The sequence below is a fragment of the Felis catus genome, chromosome D4 (assembly GCF_018350175.1).
Source record: "Felis catus isolate Fca126 chromosome D4, F.catus_Fca126_mat1.0, whole genome shotgun sequence".
Taxonomy (NCBI): Eukaryota; Metazoa; Chordata; class Mammalia; order Carnivora; family Felidae; genus Felis; species Felis catus.
In genome coordinates this window covers 60,431,678-60,453,950 of record NC_058380.1, presented here as the reverse complement: position 1 = coordinate 60,453,950, position 22,273 = coordinate 60,431,678, and the positions used below count along the sequence as shown (strand labels likewise).

The window sequence follows — 22,273 nt, the reverse complement described above, 5'->3', positions numbered from 1 at the left end:
CGGGCCCCACCTCGATCCCGCCAGCCAATCGAGGCAGGGGGCGGAGCCACCCGTAAGATAGGCGTTGCGGTGGGAAGGGAAAACCCAGCAGGCTCTGTTCGCGAGATCTGGGCTCTAGGCTCACGGCAAGGAAACCAGGGCCCCCACTCCTGGTTGCAGCGTCCCTGCGTGCACCCGTTAGCAAATATTCCCGAAGAGGGGTTGGGGAGGTGACGGCTGCCTTGGGCGTGGGGAGAGTGAGCCCTGCGATGTAATGGAAAAAACGGATTCTGGAGGTGGACTTACTGAGGTGGGTGGTTTGAGCACAGCCCCTCCCACTAACCGGCTCTTGATCGTGAATAGTCTCTCTGAACGTTTTCTTTTTTTCCATGAAATGGGAAAATGATATAGATTCGTGAGATGATGTATAGAAAGCCCTGCTCACGGTACTTGGCCTGTAGTAAGGTTTCAGTAAGTGGTCTCCATTCCTGTTATATGAGAGGCAACAGGTTCAAAAAGTTCCACTGACTTGCCCAAAGCCACCCGGAAAGCCTGAGCAGAGCTGGGACCAGGACCCTGGACTGCCTCTCAGTCTAGGGCTGTTGCAGTATGTTGTTAAGTTGCAGACAAAGTTCAGAAATAAGAGGCAGTTTGGAGAAAAGAAAAAAAACACTGATTTCCAGCTTGACTTACCAGAACTGATGAGCAAAGTAACACTAAGAGAAAGGTAAGGAGGTGCACCTCCAGGTGGAAGGCGAGAAGACATGTTAGTATAAATATGCAGGTGAAACTGCTTACCAGGTAGGAGGAAAGGCGGGGCTGAGGCTCAGAGTAGCGGTCTGGGCCAGAGATAAACCTGAGCCATTCAGAGCAAGACCAAGACCAAGGGTAGTTAGACTGCTGGCGGAGAGAGCGTACAGAGGAATGAGCCTGGGCAGATGGGAAGGCAGGAATGGAGAAAAGAGACTAGAAACAGGTGATAGAACTAGGGTGGTCCTGAGGTGGGGAGACCCACAGGGTCAAAGGCCCAGTGCAGTCCAGCAGAATAAGGAAGAAGAGACCAGGAGACTTGGGGATCTGCTGGAGATAGCAGATTTGTTGGCCAAGGGAGGTGAGGAAGCAGACAGGACAAAAATAGACCTTTTCTGAGTCACATTGGTTGTTAAAGCGGATGGCAAATGGACCCTGGGCTAAACAGGGTCCCAGAGTTGAGGGGTTTTGAAGAAGTGCACCTTTGGAGGCCAGGAGGAAGCAACCAAAGGAAAGAGGGGTTCACTCATCCGTGATATGTGGGTGTGCTAGACCGGATGGCACATGTGTTCTGTCAAGTTTAACTGACAGTCAACCGCTGGGTGAGGCTGAGCAACAGACCCTGACTACAGAGAAAATTAAACGCAGCGCTAAAGTAACTCAGGAACTTCGTGCTAAAGAAAACCATTATGGTTTTGAATACTTTGTGAATAAGTGAAAATTAAAGGGAAAAAAGGTGAAACCACATTTAAAAATACAACCACGCCACAAAAGCAAATTAGGCTGATGTCATTTGTGATGACATAAAAGCCTTCAGTAAATTAAAGTAGTGCTATATAACTTACTAGAGTAAGGAGAAAAAGACAAATTTTTTATTTCATTCTCCCTTTTTAAATAGCCAGTTTCCAGAGCTTTCTGAGGCGTTTTCTGCTTGGGTAATGAATCAATGTTCAATATATAGAAATGGGTGAGAGCATGTGGGAAGGTCTTAAAAACAAATTAAAACCAATGAGGGATTTTTTTTTCCTGTTATTGGCAAGAGAGGGCAAGGAAGAACTTAGCTTTGCAGAAACTGGGGTAACCCAGAGTGCTGGGTCATGGGGATCAAGGTAAAGGAGGGAGACCCAGTTCCCAGACCTGAGACCCCTGGGTCTGAGGCTCCAGGGGTCAGCCCTACTATGCTAAGCCCCTTCTTAAGTTGGTCCCTATAAAGCATCCTACCACGTGGTAATACTACCTAATCATTTGCCATTCTGTGCTCTAGCTACACTGAACTATTTTGGTTTCCCCTAAAGCGTCATGTTTTCTTACCTCCAGGCCTTGGCATAGGCTGTTTTCTGAGCCTGTAGGTTTCCCACTCCTCCACCTCCATGTACTGAGCCATGACTGACCACCTTCTGGTCCATTAATATAGAAGTCACTTCCTCTCAGATTCTTCTCGGGTCTCCCCAACAATCTTCTCTGGGCTCCCAAAAGACTCTTGTTTGCCCACTTATTATCTCTCATGGTAACTGCGCCTCGTCTCGTCTGTCTTCTCTTTAGATTGTGAACTTCTTTGGGTTGGGAACCATTTGGAGCACCTGCTCAGCACGAATAGCCTAGGGATACCATGGTGAACAAGATAGTCCATACCTCTGCCCATATGTTGCTTAGATCCTTCCTTGAATTATAAGTGTCCTGCAGGGCCAGGAGCTCCTTGAGAGCAGACCTGGACTGTTTCTGACTATATCCCTAGCACCAAGCACACAATTTCTTAGCACTTAATAGGTGCCAATAAATATTTTCTCAGTGCCCAAGTGCAGAAAAGGAAGGATGGCATGAATACTGAGGCATAGCTGACTTCATATGTTTATTCCTCGGGCCACATTCAATCTTAGGCAAACATGACTGTTCCCTGGGTTGCTCCTGAAGTCAGCCTTCTGGAAAGTTCCTCTGAGGAAGAAGTGAATTGTTGATCCACCCAAGTTTCCCAACCCCAGCCGCCAAGGACCTGGTGGTAAGTGGCCAAAGTGTCTGATACTCCCAAGTTTCTCAGTTGTTCCATTTACAGGCACCCTTGCTAGTCACACTCCCACCAACACCTACTTCCTGCTTCCTCAACCTTGGTCCCCATCCCTGTGACATAAACATCATTTTTCTACTGTCCCTGAGAAAATAAGCCCACCATCACACCCTGGGGGGTATGGAAGGTAGAAGTCAGCTCATACTGACTCCCTCAGAGAATTTTGACCTGTGTATACACATCTTACCTGCCTCCGTTTTCCAAATGCGACCTCACCCCCCATTCAACAAATAATTTCTGAGTGCCTAGTATGTCAGGCACCTCGCCAGGCACCAGGAATAAAATGGGGAACAAAGAGTTTTCTTGCAACTTGTAGTTTACAATAAAGATCTTTAAAAAGTAAATTTGAAGATCTACCGGGGTTTATGAAACGGTTCATGAATTGGGCAGCACTCCCTCTAGCAAGTAGAGGAATTGTACAAAATGAAAGGTTTTTCTAGACAGAGAGTGGGGCAAGAAAGGTACTCGTGAAAGAAAAGGATTGCTCCAGAGAAGGCTGCTTGCTAGGGAAAAACAAGGTATCTTATCGTGCAGATCGCCTCATCTTTCTTTGGGGGATGGAGAGAACCCAGGTGGCAGATTTCATTGCCTCTCATGGAAAGAAAAATTTCCTGACCTGTTAAGACCATATTTCAGTGGGGGGTGGGGGAGGGTTTGAAACTGCAATTAGATTGGGTACTAAGCCCTGGTTTGGGAACTTGGTCTATGTGACACCATGTGGGGCCTATGGTTTTCTTTATTTAACAATATAAAATCATGAATTATAATAAGGGCAATGAAAAAAAAACAAGTTGAGTGCTGGTAAGACTAACAAGGGGAGGGGCTTCTTTGCATGGGGAGTCATAAAGAGTCTTTTTTTTTTTTTGAGAGAGAGAGAGAGAGAGAGAGACAGTGCAAAGTGGAGGAGGGAGGGACAGGGAGAGGGAGAGAGAGAATCTCAAGAAGGCTCCATACTCCACACAGAGCCCGATCCCATGACTGTGACATCATGACCCAAGCCTAAATCAAGATGGGGACGCTCAACCAAATGAGCCACCAAGGCACACCCAGGAAGAGTCTTTCTGAAGAGTTGACATTTAAGGTGAAAACCCCCATCCCAAATTCCTTCCAAATGATAACAATCTCTTCGTGTGTCGGGTCACCACATGAGACTGAGACAGAACATTGTCCTGGAAAAAGCAGGACATTCCAAACAGGGTTTGGAATAAGTCAGGCCTGGGTTCCACTCTCAGCTCTGCCCCTTCCAGAGGAAGAACTTTTCAACTTCCTGCCACAGGCAGGCAAACACCACCAGAGGGCACGAGTGAGGATTGCAGCAGAAGAAATGTGAGACCCCTAACAACCCAGACCTGTCCACCCAGATAGTGGTCTCATTCCTGAACTCTGATTCCCTGGTCTGTTTCCACTGCCTGTGGCCTCCTGGGACCTTCCCTACCCTCAGACCTCATCCGGACAGTCAGCAGCCTTATCTCCCAAATTAGGATAGTGGATCTCTATGATGTGTCTCTACTTGCTCTTCTCACCTTTAACTTCCAAGAGTCCCCAAAGCTTTAAGAACTTTAATTCTTCTCCCCTCACACTTAGAGATGTTGGCAATCTTATCTCTTCACTGGGTTTTAAGATCTCATGTGTCCTCATGGGCAACTCCCAGACATTCATCACCAGCCCAGACAAAGTCTTCTCCCTGGTTGTCTGCTCAGCTCACAGCCATTTCTAAAAACAGCCCAGTAGCTCAGAATGCCCCATAGCAACCCTGTCTCAACCATGGATACTGTCAACCTGAGGACAACCAGATTGATCCAGACACATGCTAAAAGATACTATCCCAGGGGTGTCTGGGAAGCTCAGATGGTTAAGCATCATACTCTTGGTTTCAGCTCAGGTCATGATCTCACAGTTTGTGAGATCAAGCCCCTCATAGGGCTCTGCACTGACATCGCAGAGCCTGCTTGGGATTCTCTCCCTCCCTGTCTCTCTCTGCTCCTCCCCTGCTCTCTCTCTCAAAATAAATAAACTACAAAAAAAAAAAAAAAAAAATATTAGAGAGCCTGGGTGGTTTAGTCGGTTAAGCAGCTGACTCCTGATTTCAGCTCAAGTCATGATCTCACGGTTGTGGAATTGAGTCCTGCATTGGGTTTTGTGCTAACAGCGTGGGGCCTACCTAGAATTCTCTCTCTTTGCCCTTCTCCCCTCTCCCAAATAAACATTTTTTTTTTAAAAAAGATACTATTCCAGGGGCACCCGGGTGGCTCAGTCTGTTAAGCATCTGACTTCAGCTAAGGTCATGATCTACAGTTTGTGGATTCGAGCCCCGCGTCAGGCTCTGTGCTGACAGTTCAGAGCCTGGAGCCTGCTTTGGATTCTGTGTCTCCCTCTCTCTCTGCTCTTCCCCCACTCATGCTGTCGCTTATTCTGAAAAATAAACAAAAAATTAAAAAAAAAAGATACTATTCCAGCAAATAAGCACATGAAAAGATGCTTAACATCATTAGCCACAAAACCACAATGAGATTCCAACTCACACTCATGAGGATGTCTAGAATCAGAAAGATCATTACAAGGACATGGAGACATAGGCACCCTTAGACACTGCTGCTGGGAATGTAAAATGGTGCAGTTGCTTTGGAAAACAGTTGGCAGTTCTTCAGAAGGTTAAACACAGAGTAAACATATGCCCCAGCAATTCCACTCCTCACATATACCCAAGAAAATGAAAACATGTCTACACAAATATAAATAAAATGTAATACAGCCATACAATAGAATATTATGGGAAAAGAAAGGAATGAACTACTAATGCATGCTATAACATGGATGAACCTGACACTGGGATCTCGTCATGGGGTATTCATTAGTTGAAACTTGCAAGAACATTCAAATGAGATAAATTTTGGGGAAAAGAGGTTGGATGTTGCAGGGGCATGATGGATATCATCAAATATTTACAGGACTCCACTGAAAAAGCTGGATTAGCTCCCCCCCCCCCCCCCCCCCGTGGCTCCATAGGCCCAAGAATGTTAGAGATTTGGAAAAACAAGAGTTTTGTATAGGGGCACCTGGATGGCTCAGTCGGTTAAGCGTCCAGCTTCGGCTCAAGTCATGATCTCACAGTTCATGAGTTTGAGCCCCGCATCGGGCTCTGTGCTGACAGCTCAGAGCCACAGCCTGCTTCAGATTCTGTCTCCCTCTCTCTCCCCCTTCCCCGCTCATGCTCTGTCTCTCTCTCTCTCAAAAAATTAAAAAAAAATTTTTTTAAATCTTAGGAGTTTTTTTACAAAGACTGCTTACCTAACTAAATAATAATAAAAGATAAAGATGCCTTATTATTCTAGAGATAAAGAACTTTGTTTTTCTAAGATGGAATATATTGGCTTATAAGGAGTGAGCTCCCCATCACCAAGGCATCCAACTAAAGTCAGGCATGTTACAAGGCGGGGGCTCCAGCATTAGCAGAGGGATTCAAGTAGAAGAGATCTCATTTCTTCTACTTTAGGGAGCTTGGATTTCTTGGCATTTTAGGTTCCCATAGGTGTCTGGAGATAGAACTTTGTTAGTTCCAGATTGGTGGGACCTGATTTTGGGGTCAATACAAGACTTCCTTGTACTGATCTGTATTATCTGCTGCCACTTTGGCCCTCTGTTCCTCAAAATATACTCATTTTTCCGGTTGGGTTTAAAGGAGGGTAAGATAATTAATGTGAATTAATACGGTTTAAGAGAAATATGGTTTGAATAATGTGAATTAATACGGAAGAGAAATGTGGTTTGAAATAACTGTCACACAAGATCACAAAATTGATGGGAGGCAAATCAGGGTTTGACTGTGCTCTCAAAACCAGAGTTCTCAGGCCCTCCTTTTAATCACATTGCTTGTATATCCAAACACCCAAAGGGAGATGGTGGGGGAGGGGGAACTAAGCATCTGACAGCCATTCTCTGCCCAGAGGTTTTCACAATTCACTCATTTGGTGTTATGAATTGAATTGTGTCCTCCACAAATGCGTCTGTTGAAGTCCTAACATCTAGCACCTCAGAATGTGACCTTGTTTGGAAATATCATCTTTGCAAATGCAAGTAGTTAAGATGAAGTCATTAGGGTGGGCCCTAATCCAAGGTGACTAGTGTCCTTATAAAAAAGGAGAATTTTCACACCAACATGTACAGAAAGAGAACTCCATGGAAAGAGGCACAGGGAGGAGATGATGTCTATAAGCCAAGGAGAGAGGCATGGACCAAATCCTTTCCCCATGGCCGTCGGACGAATCAACCCTGCTGACACCTTGATTTTGGATTTCTAGCCTCCAGAACCGTGAGATGACACATTTCTGTTGTTCAAGCCACCTAGTTTGTGGTATTTTATTATGGAGGCCCCAGGACACTAATACACTGGGTCATTGAGGAAATGTGCATGGAGTGCCAGCGTGAGGCACAGCAATGGCTAGTGCACATGTAGCCAAAGCACCCACTATCTGCAGGGAAGGAGACAGGGAGCAGAGAAGCCAGTGCCAGGATGGTGAGAGCAAGTCACCAAGGCCATCAAATGAGGACCCCGGGGAAGAAACCCTGGCTGCAGGCCACTGGGGAGGCTAACACCTTTGTGGAGGTTCTTGAAGATGGGGTGGGTTTTGCTCATGCAGGTGGAGAAAGAATGAACAAGTCCCATGCAGGAACGTGCAGATGGCTGGGCCAGGAAGGACTTGTGGGGACTGAGGGGCAGGGAGTGAGGCTGGAAAGGTGGGGAGGTTTTGTGTGTGTCTCTGGGGTGAGCAGTGTAGGGATGACAGGTCCAGGGTGGGACACTGAAAGATTGGTCTCAAGTGGCCCATGACATGGGAACGTGGATTTCCTCAGCTTCATTTCTTCTTTTTCCCTCTATCTGTCACCTACTGAAGCACCTGCATCACTGAGAGCTCTGGATTTCAAAAGTTACCACCCACATGAGCTTCTCCCAAGTCCAGTGGACCTGGTCCAGTAGCCCCTGTTAGCTCTCTCACACCAGCCCGCTATTCTCCGGGAAGAGCACAAAGTGGGAAGAGAAGCCGGTCTTGCTCTGCACTCTGGGGTCTTACAACAGTCACTCTGAGCCTCAATTCCCTCATCTGAAAGATGGGGTCAGAATCCTCACGCTACCTCCTTGAGTAAGATAATGGGCATGTAAGAGCCATACAAATTGTAGTGTGCCATGAACACACCGGGGCCAGCATTTCTTTTGTCAGAAGTGGGGCTCAGGACCGGTCAGACTGGACCCGGTCAGGGTGGCAGGGTGATTGTTGGTAGGATTTAGACAGGTAGTCCTGGGGGGCACTGGGTGGCTCCGGAAGCAGGGGAACAATGGTCTGATGCCCCAGCAAGAGAGGAACCTAAAGGCCAATCAGAGACAAGGTGGAAGATGACCTGGTCCCTGGAATGCACAAAGCCAAGAGCTGGACAGGAGTTCCCAACCCAGGAGCTGGCTGGGGTCCTATGGACTTCTCAAGTTTCCCCAGGGTCCTGCCATCCACTCCCAGAATCCCTCAGTGCCAGGCTACCCCCCTGCTAAGCTGCCCGCTTCTCATTCAACTGCTACAGCAGCTCGTAGGTGCACAGCTGGTCACATGCACCCTTAGCTTAGTCGACCACAAACAGAGGCCAATGGCATAGGCTGTTCCCAGGTCTTCTGAAGAAGTTACCCCTCATGGGCATCGAGCACTTTCACTCAGCAGAGAGAACAGCAAAGCAATCCCAATTTACAAATGGGAGAACAGAATTCCAAGATTGCAAAGGGTCTTTAGCAAGTTCACCAAAGTGGTATATGACAGGACTACCTTCCACAACACAAAATGGTTAAAAATGGGGACTGTATTTGCAGGATGCTCAGTCTGCCTGCCCCCCCCCCCCCCCCCACCAAGCATTTTACGTCTCCAGCTCTGAAAACCTTACACTCGGTCCTGAACCTCTGGAACCAACAGGGTGTGGTTAGCCAGCCTCTACTTTGTCCCAGAGTGAGGAGGAAGAAATATGCCCACTTACCAGAACAGAGTCTGGAGCCAGAGAGCCCTAAAGAGGCACATTCATAGAGAGGAGAAGCTTTGGATTTGGGCATAGCTGGATTAGGATCCCAGCCAGGCTAGCTATTTACTGGCTATATGACTCTGGCTAAGGAACTTCATCTCTTCTGTTGTGTGTGTGTGTGTGTGTGTGTGTGTGTGTGTGTGTGTGTGTGTTTTGAGAGAGCGAATGGGAGCAGGGGAGAGGGGCAGAGGGAAAGAACCTTAAGTAGGCTTCATACCCAGTGTGGAGCCTGACATGGGGCTCAATCCCAAACCCTGAGATCATGACCTGAGCCGAAATCAAGGGTCAGACCCTTGAGGACTGGGCCACTCAGGTGCCCCAGTGCACTTCAGCTCCTGCTACTTCAGTTTCCACATCTGTAAAATGGGGATTACAGTTTATTATTTCACAGGGTTTGAGGATTAAAAAAAGAATCCTTTCTCAATAAATGGCCATCTGCTTCTTGACTGGAAGCATTAGTGCCCTCTAGTGGCAGATATACATCCTGCTCATGCTGATGAGTCTGCAATGTTACTTTCAGAACACTGAGTAGTCGGACTGGTCAAGGCAGATTTACCAGGATTTTTCTTTCTCTCTTTTTTTTTTTTTTTAAAGTTTATTTATTTTGAGAGAGAGGGAGAGGAAGGGAGAGAGCGAGAGAGATAAAGAGAGAGAGAACGAGTGGGGGTAGGGATAGGGAGAGGTAGGGGAGACTCAGGATCTGGAGCAGGCTCCGTGCTGACAGCAGAGCCCAATGCAGGGCTCAAACTGAGATCATGACCTGAGCCGAAGTAGGACGCTTAACCAACTGTGCCACCCAGGTGTCCCGCTAGTATTTCTATTGCAGTTTTTGGAAGACATCTCACTCATCAGTCCTAGAGGTGCAGCCCCATCTGGCCTCCTCACTGGTCTCCAGCTACCGGTCTATCCCTTTTACTCCATCAGCCTAAAACAAAGCTGACATTTTCTATCAGTTCAAACCCTTACCTACTCCTTGGAAGGGCTCTGGGGTAATGGAGTAAAGCAGGAGTAACTGAAGGATTCCTGTTGCTGAAGAGAACTTGGGATTGTACCCCATTCAGATCTGTACAGCTGGAAGAGAGCTGTAAGCTCATTTTAGTTCAGGCCCTATAATTTCAGCTGAGGAACTGGAGACTCACAGAAAGGAAGTGCTGTGGGGAGGGGGCCAAATACCAGCCAGTGGCCAGGCTGGGGCTAAAACAGGGTCTCTGGATTCTGAAACCTTCCTCACCAAGTACCACTCCTGCTTCTCTAGGGTTGAGGTGGGGCAGTGCCTTAATGGATACCCATCTCCTCACAAACCCCTCCTTGCCCTGGAGTGAAGTCCCTTTCATCAGACAGAATAGCTCCAAGGGTAATTTTCTTTCTCTATATGCCCTCCCAATACCTCTGGGACAAGTTATAAGATACTTGGTCAGAGATTATGAGGCTGACCTAATTGGCTCTAGGAAGAATTTCTACACTTGCTGCAATCTTGGTGGTTTTCCTGCAGAGCAACTGTTTGGCCGACCTAAGCTTAAGTCTAAGTCAGCTGGTAACTTGACTCCCTTTTCAAACTGTCAGCACAGCGGTATCATCAGCCTCATTAAAATTGATGTCAGCACCACTTGACAGGGCTGGAGAAAAGGGAAGGTCATGGCCTAAGGGTAGAACCACCTTCATGGTTCTGTCTCACCTTTCTCTGGGGGTAGTGTAGCCCAAATAGGAATTGCAGAATGGAAACATGGGACTGTCGTTAACTACCCTCATGCGGGCACTGGTCAGGAGTCCTCATGCTGGTGAGGAGTGGGGACTAGCGTCTTACACAATGCTTCTGCATTCCTGTCAGAAGTGGCCAGCACTCTTGGGCTTGGATTCCTGGAGCAGAATGAGAAAACTAAAGGTAAGAGCACCAAGTTGAAAACTGGGCCATGTGGCTTCTAGGCCAGGTTCTTTCACTTCACCAGGAAACCTTGGGCTAGTCCTTGATTCACTTGCCTGTGCCTCAGTTTCCTGGTCTCCACAATGAGTATTGGTTCCTTTTTATTTACAAATGTTTCAGATGCAATCAAGACATTCCAACATATTACACAGGGAGAGAGCAGCTGCTGTGGCTGGAGGGCAGGTGTGAGGAAGAGACCCACTCCACCTACGCCCCGCACAAGCAAGGTGAGACCAGCCATCCAGCCCAACACAGCTCCCACCCAGCTTAGACAGTTGATAACTCACATTTACTGCAAAAGCCGAAAGCAAACCTGCTCAGTGAGGGTCTCCTTCAGATGGGAGACAACTCCAGAAATAGGGTCCACTCTGTGGCCTCATCACCAAAATGCTTGCTTGTCAACAATTTAAAAATAATCTTTAGTCAAGAGCAGGTGAGCCTCAAGGCCCTCCCAGAGGGCAGCATGTCACAGACTTCTGGAGAACCCTATTTAAAAAAAAAAAAAAATGATAGAAATGAAAACCTGGCTTGGTAATTTCCCAGACATCTTTACCGGCCACATGTAGTAGGTCAAACTGACATTTTACAAAGTGAATGCCCAAGAATGAATGACCTTCAAAGGCCCCCTAGAAGTCCCAAATTAGTGCTGCAGTCTCACCTGCCATTCCTGTATTCTTACCCATCCTCTAGGCAAACTTGCCCATTTGAATCTAAAGGTACTTAATCAGGTGCCAACCTCAGACCCCTGTTCATCATGCTCCTCCCTCCTTCCCCCATTCCTCTTCTAAACCGTTTTATTTCTAAACCTGTAGTGGCAGCATGTACAGCTGAAATATTTTTTCTAGTAGACATTCCCAATCCTTCTAGATGGATGCCACCTTTCCAGTCTCTGTATTACTCTCACACTTACCGGAGCTCTAGCTGCAGGTACTAGTTAAGTATCACTCTTGCGTCTGTCTTCTCTTCCCTACTAGTTACTGTGAGCATATCCAACAGCTCGCTTGTCTCCATCCCAGCCCTCTCCCACTTGTCCAGCTAGGGTGTCTGGCACAGCCTAAGTGCTTTGGTAGATACTGGAAAAATTCTGTAAACTTAAAGAGGCAGGAAAACAATCATCCAAAGTTACTGTTTGATATTTGGCAATATATGCAAAACCTGGGTATGGAAGAAATTGCTTTATAATGTTCAAAGATGTGCCAAATGGCAAAGGCCTTGTGGCTGAAGAATATATAGTAGTATCTGTTAAACCAGAAATAAAAATTTAATTTTTTGGAATTTCCTTAGCAAGAAGCAAACTCCACTTTATAGCCTAGAGACTTCAATTTTAAAGTACACGATTTGGGAGTACCATTGACACTATGTAACTTCTTCTACACACTCAGATTCCAATCTTTAACACTACTTCTATGCATAAAAACCCTACTCATATCAGTAGCTTATAGTGTTAAGATCAGTAGCTTATAGTGTTAAGATTTGCTAAAAGAATCCTCAAATCTTCTACTACAAAAAACATTGACAACAAAGTCACGTATCTATTAAATGGTTGAGCCATTGAACACGCAGACTGCCGAACATCTTACCCCTCCCCCAAATCCCTTTAGGATCTTTAAGAATAGAGAAAATTTCCATCTTCTGGAAAAGCTGAGTTGACCTTGGGCAGTGCCTACCCGCTTCCTTGGCAAGGCTTTTCACATGTCATTCCTCTTTAGCACGCCTGTCTTGATAACAAACCATACTCTGTTCACTTGTCAGTCAAACCCTACATGTTTTGGCCTTGATGCAAAGCCCATTTTTTTTCTTCAGACCTTCCTGTCAGTGAGGGTCACAGACCATCAGTGCTACAAGAGACTTCAGAAGCCATTTGGTCACACCCCCTCAATTTTACAGACTGGGAGGTGATCCAGAGGTCAACACAAGGTTATAGAGGAAAGCACTGGCAGAGGCAGTAATTAGAATTAGGATCTCCCAGAACACCAAGTAAGGCTTTTCCCTTTATACTTTTTTTTTTTTTTTCTTAACTCACCTGTTACTTGAACCTAACATTTTTTATTGGCTTTCAGGGACTCCAGAGCACTGAATTTCAAATGTTGTTTTAAAAAAGTCTAGGGGTGGGGCGCCTGGGTGGCGCAGTCGGTTAAGCGTCCGACTTCAGCCAGGTCACGATCTCGCGGTCCGGGAGTTCGAGCCCCGCGTCGGGCTCTGGGCTGATGGCTCAGAGCCTGGAGCCTGCTTCCGAATCTGTGTCTCCCTCTCTCTGCCCCTCCCCCGTTCATGCTCTGTCTCTCTCTGTCCCAAAAATAAATAAACGTTGAAAAAAAAAAATTAAAAAAAAAAGTCTAGGGGTGCCTGGGTGGCTCAATCGGTTAAGCGTCTGACTTCAGCCCAGGTCATGATCTCATGGTTCGTGGGTTTGAGTCCCATGTTGGGTTCTGTGCTGACAGCTCAGAGCCTGGAGCCTGCTTAGGATTCTGTGTCTCGCCCTCTTTCTGCTCCTCCCCCACTCGTGCTCTATCTCTTAAAAATAAACAAACGATTAAAAAAGAAAAACCAGTCTACTCCCAGGGCACCTGCCTGGGTTGCTCAGTTGGATAAGCGGCTGACTTTGGCTAAGGTCATAACCTCATGGTTCATGAGTTTGAGCCCTGTGTCCAGCTCTCTGCTCTCAGTGCAGAGCCTGCTTAGGATCCTCTGTCTCCCTCTCTCTTACCCTCCCCCACTCGTGTACGCTCTCTCTCTCAAAAATGAAAATTTATAAACAAATAAGTAATAGTCTACTCCCACAGTAGAGAAATGAGAATCAAATTTAAGTGTTCAAAGATCCTATACACTTGTGCATTTCCTCTCAACCACCACCCAATACATACAAATGCCAGAGAAACCAGTTCTGTAGTGTTTTAACATGAGCTTACAATTAAAGTCTAATTTAAAAATGTAAGCATACAACTAGGCTTTACCAAAGAGGAACGTGTTTATTTCACTTAAATTCTTAAAAATACTTTTTTGGCAGTTGACACACAAAATGTCCTAATGTAAAAAAAAATCTCATTAAAAAGAAAAGAAAAGCATGAAAAAACAGACCCAAAATGTTAAGATTTTATTTACAAAGCTTCTTTGTTGTACAGAAAGTAAAAATGCTGTTACAGTCTCGGTGTAACTGGTAGCCACAGACGGTTGACTCACCAATCACAGCTATCCACGCTACAGCAAGAGTCTTACACGAAAACCTAACAAACGCTTACAATTTTGTTGGGGTGAAGTCCCCAAGCTTGGTGGTGAATTTCCAAGAGGGACTAAATGGAGGAAGGTGGAATGTCACAGGAACTATTCTTTGGCTCTTTGGGTGGGTGGGTATCCTGGGGTTTGTATCACAGCTACCTTTTTTTTTTTTAAACAGCTACCAAATCCGTATGAGCAGTCCAACCAATACTGAACAGTTCTTTTTTTGCAAGTTATTTGGGGTCTTAATCATCTTCTCCTTCATCGTCTGTTTCTCTCTTCCTCTTTTCACCTTTCCCACTTTCTTCCTCCTCTGCACAATAACAAAAATTCACTTTAAGACAATGGGAAAGGCATTTGTCTAAGTTACTGCTAACGGAGGTAACAACAATGAACTTCTGATGGTTGGGAGATGAAAAAAATGTTAAGACTGATCAAATTGGTAGGTTGTCGATTTTAAGAAGGACAAGATGCACAGCATTTCAAATGACAGCAAGGTTAACCCCGTTTTCTCAACTTTAAGCTGCCATCTAAAAGATGACTCAAATTGTAGCAAGTTAATATTAACTCAAAACGTATTTCTTAGAATTCTTAGGTATTTGAGCCAAAAACACCTATACATCATCCTGTTCTTTCCAATTAGTAAAAATTCATGGCTATGTCAATAAAATTACTTAAATTTGCATTATGTTTCAGAAAGCTCCTTGAAGGCAGGTACTGGACCCCAACTCTTGTACTCAATGTAAAATCTGGTCCAGTACCTGGCACAGAGAGCAGATGTTGAGAAAGTATGAACCAATGGAAAGCAGAGCAAATAATCTGGTACACTGAAACCTATACAGGTAGGAGAATCTATACTCTCAATGAGTAATAAACAGGTGTTTCACTGGTTTTGGCTGTGGTAGGGAAAAAGAATTAACTGTAATAAAACTGGAAAGGTACTATTTATATACTCTGCAAAAGTTATGATCCAATTAGAAAGACTTTTTGTCAAAAGAGAGAATTCCAAAACCAGAAATCTCCTGTGTGGCAGTAACCCAAATGATGGGGGTCTAAAAACACATTTAAAGTGCGGGACTGAAGGCCAGCCTCCTGCCTACAGACAGGCATTATTAATCACCGTAGAGCAGGAGGTCTGTACCAGCACAGGCTCACTGACAGGGCTATATAAGCCCCTGTGAAGACCACCAGGGCAAAGGGAATTTTATTTTGTTCCCTGTAGTTTTAAAATTCTAAATTCATGGACATTTCCCCATGACTTTTAACTTAGGAGGACCAACGTGTGTGCATCAGACCCACCTTCATCTTCATCTTCATCCTCCTCGTCTTCATCTTCATCAACTTCTCCATCGTGTCCAAATTCTTCTTCCTAAAGAACAGTAAACAGCAACCACTATTAGGTTGATCTGCCAAGCTGAGACGTACAAAGAGAAAAATAACTTGCCAATAAATGTAAAAATTCACCAAGGAGAAAACTTTAATATTATCTTTATCTACTTTAATGTTCTGAGATCTGTTCGTTTTTCTGAATAAATGAATTAAAATTTTCTTTAAAAACTGCTTTTCAGAAGTAAGCATTTTATTTGCCAGACATGTTTATTTAATATACTATTTATAATGGATAATTCGAGAAATGATTAAAAATTTTTTTATTTTTTAATGTTTATTCATTTTTTTCCCCCCAAGAAACAGAGAGACAGCACGAGGAGGGGCACAGAGAGAGGGAGACACAGAATCCAAAGCAGGCTGCGGGCTCAAACCCACGAACTGTGAGATCATGATCTGAGCTGAAGTCGGATGCTTAACCGACTAAGCTACAGAGGCGCCCCTAAAAATTTTTAATTTTAGAACAGGTTCAGACAAAACTCTCTGTATTCCCATCCTTATAAAAACATTTTAGGAACTTAATTTCATTAAATACCTATGAGATTACATAAATGCTCAGCCTTACTTTTTTTGTACTATAAAGAACATGCTTTTTGATGACATTTCATTTTCTTTGCCTATCTTCACGACCTCCCTAAGGTCTGTCAAAGTTAGGTCAATCCTTTCTCCTGTCCTCCTTGGCAGTCAGCTCCTCAAAGATACTATATTACTGGGTGTCCCATAAACTAGACTACCTGCTCTTTCAAGGCAGGACCACATTCTTGTTTAACTTTACATCCCCAAATCTTGAAAACGGCAATCGTAGAACATATTTACCGAATTAGGCTCAACATACAAGAACAAGTTCAGACTTGGTAAACATACCCTCCCGTCCCTTCTTCAACACAACAGAAGGGACAGACCATACATCAGCTCTCAACATTTCCAGTTTTCTCATCCTATGGAATGAACACTCAACTCACTACTTCCTCCCAATAAGTTAAAGGGTCAAGACTGATAAGTCCACAGAGCCAAGCATTTCACTTAGTATTTACTAAAAGGGGGGAACAGGAATTAACCATCAAACTGTTAATGGTCTATTTACAAGTTTACTAATTGCATTGGAAGTCCTTTTTCTTTTCTTTCCTTTTTCTTAAAAGCAATACAAAATAAAATCACCCACATTTTTAACTACAAATAGGAAACAGAGCAGCAAACATAGTTGCACCAACCTCCCCACTGACTTCGTCTTCATCATCTTCCCCTTCTACATCTTCGTCTTCATCTTCATCATCTTCATCATCAAACTCTTCCTCCTCACCATCCTCATCCTCCTCGTCCTCCTCATCTTCTCCTTCTGAAAACAGTCCAAAGGAATTCATTAAACACCCTTGATGGCCCATAAGGCACACCTGCTAAGGTGCTGGGGCACTTCAGGTTGAGCCACAGAACAAATGCTGTGCTACACCAACGTCCGGGAAACCCATGCCCCTTGGTCGCCCCCTTTCTCCCAGGCTGCTGCAACTCAGTCCCTTTGTCCATCATGATGCCATTACATCTGGAGACCAGGAGTCCTGGCGGACTAGATGTATGCTACAACAGTCAGTGATGAAATGATATTATCTCTGGGATTCGCTTCAAAATAAGGAAGGGGGAAGTGGGTAGGGATGTGTATGTATAAAATAAGATCAGCCACAAATCAGTGATTGTTGAAGCTGAATGATGGGAACATGAAAGTTCACTTTACTATTATTCCTATCTTTGTCTAGGTCTGAAATTTTCCATAGTAAAAAGTTACCCCCCCTCCCAAAATAAATAAATAATGAGCTCCTTCTCTGAGGGAAGGGCATCACCATAAAGCCAGCTGCCAGATGAGGAATCTAAGAGAGTAATAACCCTGTGAGAGGAAGGAAATAAGAGGCAGGCTGAGAGGTACCTGCACCCTCTGCATCTCTACTCCATTTGGCTCAGGCCTCTAGGCAACCAGTTCTTACCTCTCCTGGTCCTGAAGCTCGCTGTGCTGTCCTGCCTCCTAGTCTCTGCATATTCTTCCCTTTCTTCTCTGCTTGGCTAACACTGATTCAAACACCTGGGTCTCAGTTAAACATCACTTTTTTCTTAATTGATTTTCAATGTTTATTTCTTTTTGAGAGACAGCATGGAGGACAGCAGGAGAGGGCCAGAAAGGGGGAGACAGGATCCAAAGAAGGCTCTGAGCAGTGAGGACAGAGCCCAATACGGGGCTTGAACACACAAACCATAAGATCACAATCTGAGCGGAAATCAACAGTTGGACGCTCGGGGAGCCCTCAGAGGCTGAGTTGATTAAGCATCCGACTCTTGGTTTCAGTTCAGGTCACACAATCTCATAGTTCCTGAGTTTGAGTCCTGCATCAGGCTCTGTGATGACAGCACAGAGCCTACTTAGGATTCTCTGTCTCCCTCTTTCTTTCTGCCCCTCCCTTGCTCGCTATCTCTCTCAAAAAAATAAACTTAAAAAAAGGAGAAAAAAAAAAAAAAGCAGGGGATTGGGCGCTCAACTGAGCCACCCAGTCTCCCCTAAACATCACACTTCTCCAAGGCAGACTCACCAGACCTCCTAATCCCAGCTCACAAGCTCTTACAGAAGCACCTGATGCTTCTCCTTACCTCATGCTTTACTCACTTGTGATTATTTAACATTTCTCTTCTCAGCAGACAGTAAGCACCAAGAAGACAGGAACCAAGTCTGGTTTTTACCTTCAGAACTATATACCTCAGTGCCCGACACCTAAGAAATGCGCAAATTTGTTGCCTGACTGATACTCCCTCTCAGGAGCTGCTCTCCACCCTCCAAGTAATTTCCTTACATGCTCCTGCACACACAGCCATTCAACCTGTTTAAAGTGAGCTTAATTAAATAGACAAAAAGGCACAAATGGTTTTCAGGAATAACGGAGAACCTGCAAGTGAAGGGAGTAAGTGAACATTTGGAACAAAGGGAGATGTCCTACTCTGTGTCCACTTTACAACCTACATCCCATCCTTTATTACCTTGTCTCAAATCTGCCATAAAACTGCAAAAGTGCTACCAGAGTACTACACTATTAATTTGCACCCAAGCTGCCTGATAGATTTCCTCCTCTACTTTTCTTGCCCATTTCTTTTTGTGGATTTTTATCTTTAAAGAAAAAGACATTTAAAATAATGCTTCAAATACGGTAATACCAGATTCCAGCAACATCAGGAATTCTGAGAGTAAGTTTTCTTCATGCTGACTTATGTGAAAAGTGATCGCTCTGCTTCCTTTTAAGCCAGTGGAGAGGCGAGAAACTATTTATCCTAAGTGGCTCAGAATCAGTGGGTCACCATGCAAAGAAAGCTGCTTTATTTACATTTGGATATAACGGACATGTACCTAGTATCTATGAAGTGCTAGGCCTTGTGAATAAAGATGAAAAAGATAGTTCCTACCCAAGAAGATCGTAATAGCATAGCTCAAAGGGACAAGAACAGCAGAGAGACAGGTTATGAAAGAAGTAAATGAGGGGATGCTTTAGCACGCACAGAAACCTAACCTAGCTCACGGGCATCAGGAAGTGCAATCTGGAAGTGCTGACAGAGCGTAGTTTGTGAGGATTAAGTCAGACAGTAACCAAGAAAGGGGAATAACTGGAACAGGCAAGGAGACATGAGAGATGATGGTCCTTTTAGTAAAGGGTAAACCACAATTACTTCAATATGTTAGGGCACAGTCTATGATCTCTCCAAATTCAAGACTAACTAGCTAACAAGCCATTTTTATTTCGGAATCATTTGAAGGCTTCAATGTCCCAAGGGCTTCTTAAAATTCAACAGAAGTCCTAATCCCAAATTAATGGAATGCCTATACACATGCATACTATTTTTCTCCATAACAACAACATTCTGGAGCTTCCTCATGACCTTTGAAAGGCAAAAATTAGGTTCACTGGATGTTATGGCCACTCACCTTCATCCTCCTCTTCTTCATCCACACCATCCACCTCGGCATCTGAGTCAGGCGCTTCCCGATCCTCTCGGTCATAGCCATCCAGGTAGGTCAACTGAGGCAGGAGCTTAAAGACACTCTCTCGGTAGTCATTCAGGTTAGTAACCTCACAGTTAAACAGATCCAGGCTTTTCAGATATTCCAACTTTTTCTGAAGAAAAGGATCAAAAAACATACTTTCTAAACCAAAGGAACATGAGCAACAAAACCCATCTCTCAAAGAGGTAAAATTCTAGGCTCTGTTCAGTTAGCTGCTACCGACTCAGTTTTATACTCAGGAAAACATTTCAAGTCCTTTGCAACCTTTATAGTAAGTCACCAGATTTTACCTTCTATAATTTACCTTCTACATCTACCTTCTCAGAGAATGGTCTTTTTCTGGCAGCATTAGTAGTTTTAAGAAAAATAAATTTGAAAAAATATTTAAACTAGATCTTTTCACTGTATGAGACAAATCAAACAGGTTCAATAAATTTGGTTCAAAACTTAAGTTTTAACATCTAAGTAACCCAATAGTCAGTAAGAACTTGATGGATATCAAGCCTAGTCTTCAAAGCTCTGGGGTGACAGGATGGGAAAAAAATTCACTCAATCAATTCAATCTTAAGGTAGTTGAGATTTCTATTCAAAGACACAAATGTGAAACACTAGAGAACGGAATATAATAAAGCACAAAGTGTAGTGATACGGTTACTCTCCAGGAAGAGAGGAGGCAGTACAGGCTGGGGAAAGGGTGGGGGGCACTCAGAGTTGAAACTTCAGGAGAGGAACATTACTCTTTTTTAATTTGGGGGGAGGCGGGGAGATCAATACTATTACCAGAGCTTTCTGATATAAAATTCTTCTGATTTTACCATACCCTGAAATTTTGTGGCAATACCTCATTTGCTTAGAACTTTGTCTTCTATCTGAAACACAAAATAGTTGAGATTTAAAGCTTGGGCCAAGGAAAGTGCTCTGAGTAGCCAAAGTAGATAAGAAACTGTCCATTTGTTTTACTCAGAGATTCATTTGTTATTACAACTGTGTACTAGTATTTCTATCCCAGCTCTACTAAGTTGTGACTCAAGGTGAAAGAAGACATTGGGAGGGCAGAGGTAGTATATTATAGGCAAGTAAGGAAAGAGCAGCAGAAGTACAGCAGAGCCTCTTAGGAAGGAGAAGAGGGACAAGTGTTTAAAAAGCAAACATAAAACATGAAGCAGCATGTAGCCTGGAGCCCTCTAGAATATGGCCAATAAGCCCGGAGGGCATATGACAGATAGCTTCATAAATGTCACTTTTAATGGTTCTGAATCAGGAGAAAAAGCTTGGTATTCTCTGAGAAAGTAGTACTAACACAAAAAAACTAAGAGGATCTCTGTGTAAAGTTGAGTTGGAAAACATAAACATCGTTTGAAGGCTTTGATGTTTTATTGGGAAAACTATTTCAACATTTACAAGAACCTGGGAAGAAATGTAGATGAAAAAAACCTTGTCATCAGGAGTTGAGGTATATGACTAATTCTGGAGAGTTACAAAATTATTTAAATATCTTTGCCCTAAAGCAGGGCTTGGCAAAAGTCAACTGGCCCATCCTGGTCCACTGCCTGTTTTTGTAAAACACGTTTCATTGTAACTCAGCCATGTATTATGTACAGCTTCTTTTGTGCCACAATCACGGCAAAGCTGAGTAGTTGCAACAGAGACTGTATGGCCTCAGAAGCCCAACAGATCTACTATCTGGCCCTGTAGAGGAAAGGGTGGCTGACCCCTGCACTTACAGAATCTTCATCTTCCTGGTCAAAGAGGTTCCTACATGTGTTTTATTTTCACTGAGCAGCCCTTGGGAACAGACAGCCAGGCAGGGAACACCGAACAGGGTTACGGCAACAGGCAAATGCACTCCTCAAAACACCAATGTACAATGATCCAAGAGTTTATGGATCAAATAATGTGCTTATGTAAGTTAGTCCCCTGAGGTCATAAGAAAGCTGTCCCCGAACTTCTAATGACAGGGAGAGCTGCTTTTATGTTGTGTAGCTTTCAGATTAGGTTCCCCACTGGGCAGGCCCTGACCTCCAGAAGCCCAGGTAGGACTTCTTGCCAAAGAGGGAAAAAATGTCGAAATACCACCCCAGACAACTAGCTGACACACTGGGAACTCTTTTCTCGTCACAAAAAGGTTGACTCTATACCAGCTAAGATATAACCACAAGTAAATTTAGGCAGCTTTCCCAAAGTCTAAAAATTCTTTACTCAAGGAACGAGCCATTCACTTCTCAAAATTATACTCGGGAAATGGATGCATAAAAATACATACAACCCCTAATCTTTAATGTTCTACAGTGCCTCAAGCCCTTTCTCTAATTCCATCTACTATCACAGTAGACAGGCCTCCAAGGCTCACCTATTACTGAAACTCCATGTATCTGTGAGGTTTTTGGCTACTTAAGAAAAGGACCCATTATGAATAATTCAAACATGCCAAACAGTATGCTAGAAAACGAAGTGAAAGCAAATAACAAAATTCCAAGTAACTGTAGTACTCCAGAATTGCTTAAAATATTAAAATTGTGCTTTAAGGCCCCAAATATACTACCCACAGATTATTCAGGACCCCAATGTAATGTGTAAATACTGCTAAAAAAAACAAAAGCAAAAAAGAAACCCAAAAATCAGAATGCTACCATACCAGAAATTTGGCCTAAAACTAATAGGCTAGCCATAATAAACATTAAACATTTTATTAACAATAATTTTGCTTGCCTTCTTAGAATTTAGAAGGGCTTTGGGGGATGGTTTGGATGGCCCAGGTCTCTTAAAAAAGGTGTCCAAGGAAGTTTGAATTGATGCCTTCTTTGTCTCTCGATTAATGTCCCTGTAGCAAGCAGAGGCATTCACAATCATTGCATTGACTGTAAGAACTGGGCTCAAAGTA

The 22,273-nt window shown here is 44.1% G+C and overlaps 1 protein-coding gene and 1 long non-coding RNA gene across 7 annotated transcripts in view; one reads left to right on the top strand and one right to left on the bottom strand.

Moving 5' to 3' along the window:
- The first annotated feature begins 55 nt into the window (after window positions 1-55).
- On the top strand, window positions 56-15,540 carry LOC111557513. 4 transcript variants are annotated; one of them, XR_006588705.1, is made up of 6 exons: window positions 56-289; window positions 2,607-2,725; window positions 10,884-10,990; window positions 12,567-12,740; window positions 14,676-14,821; window positions 15,250-15,540. It is a non-coding gene; the product is annotated as an uncharacterized LOC111557513 (long non-coding RNA). The 4 variants fall into 4 exon arrangements; XR_002737577.2 differs by lacking the exon at window positions 12,567-12,740 and having other exon boundaries at window positions 65-289; XR_002737578.2 differs by lacking the exons at window positions 10,884-10,990; window positions 12,567-12,740 and having other exon boundaries at window positions 75-289.
- Window positions 13,843-22,273, bottom strand: part of ANP32B (acidic nuclear phosphoprotein 32 family member B) — a 24,223-nt gene continuing 15,792 nt past the window's right edge. For all 3 annotated transcript variants that reach the window (XM_023242492.2, XM_023242491.2, XM_045043034.1), the window contains 4 exons: window positions 19,315-19,504; window positions 16,577-16,701; window positions 15,279-15,348; window positions 13,843-14,292 (listed from right to left, as the gene is read on the bottom strand). In XM_023242492.2, the coding sequence (XP_023098260.1) occupies window positions 14,225-14,292; window positions 15,279-15,348; window positions 16,577-16,701; window positions 19,315-19,504 (453 nt within the window). In that variant the 3' untranslated portion in view covers window positions 13,843-14,224. The remainder of the gene's footprint in view (window positions 14,293-15,278; window positions 15,349-16,576; window positions 16,702-19,314; window positions 19,505-22,273) is intronic.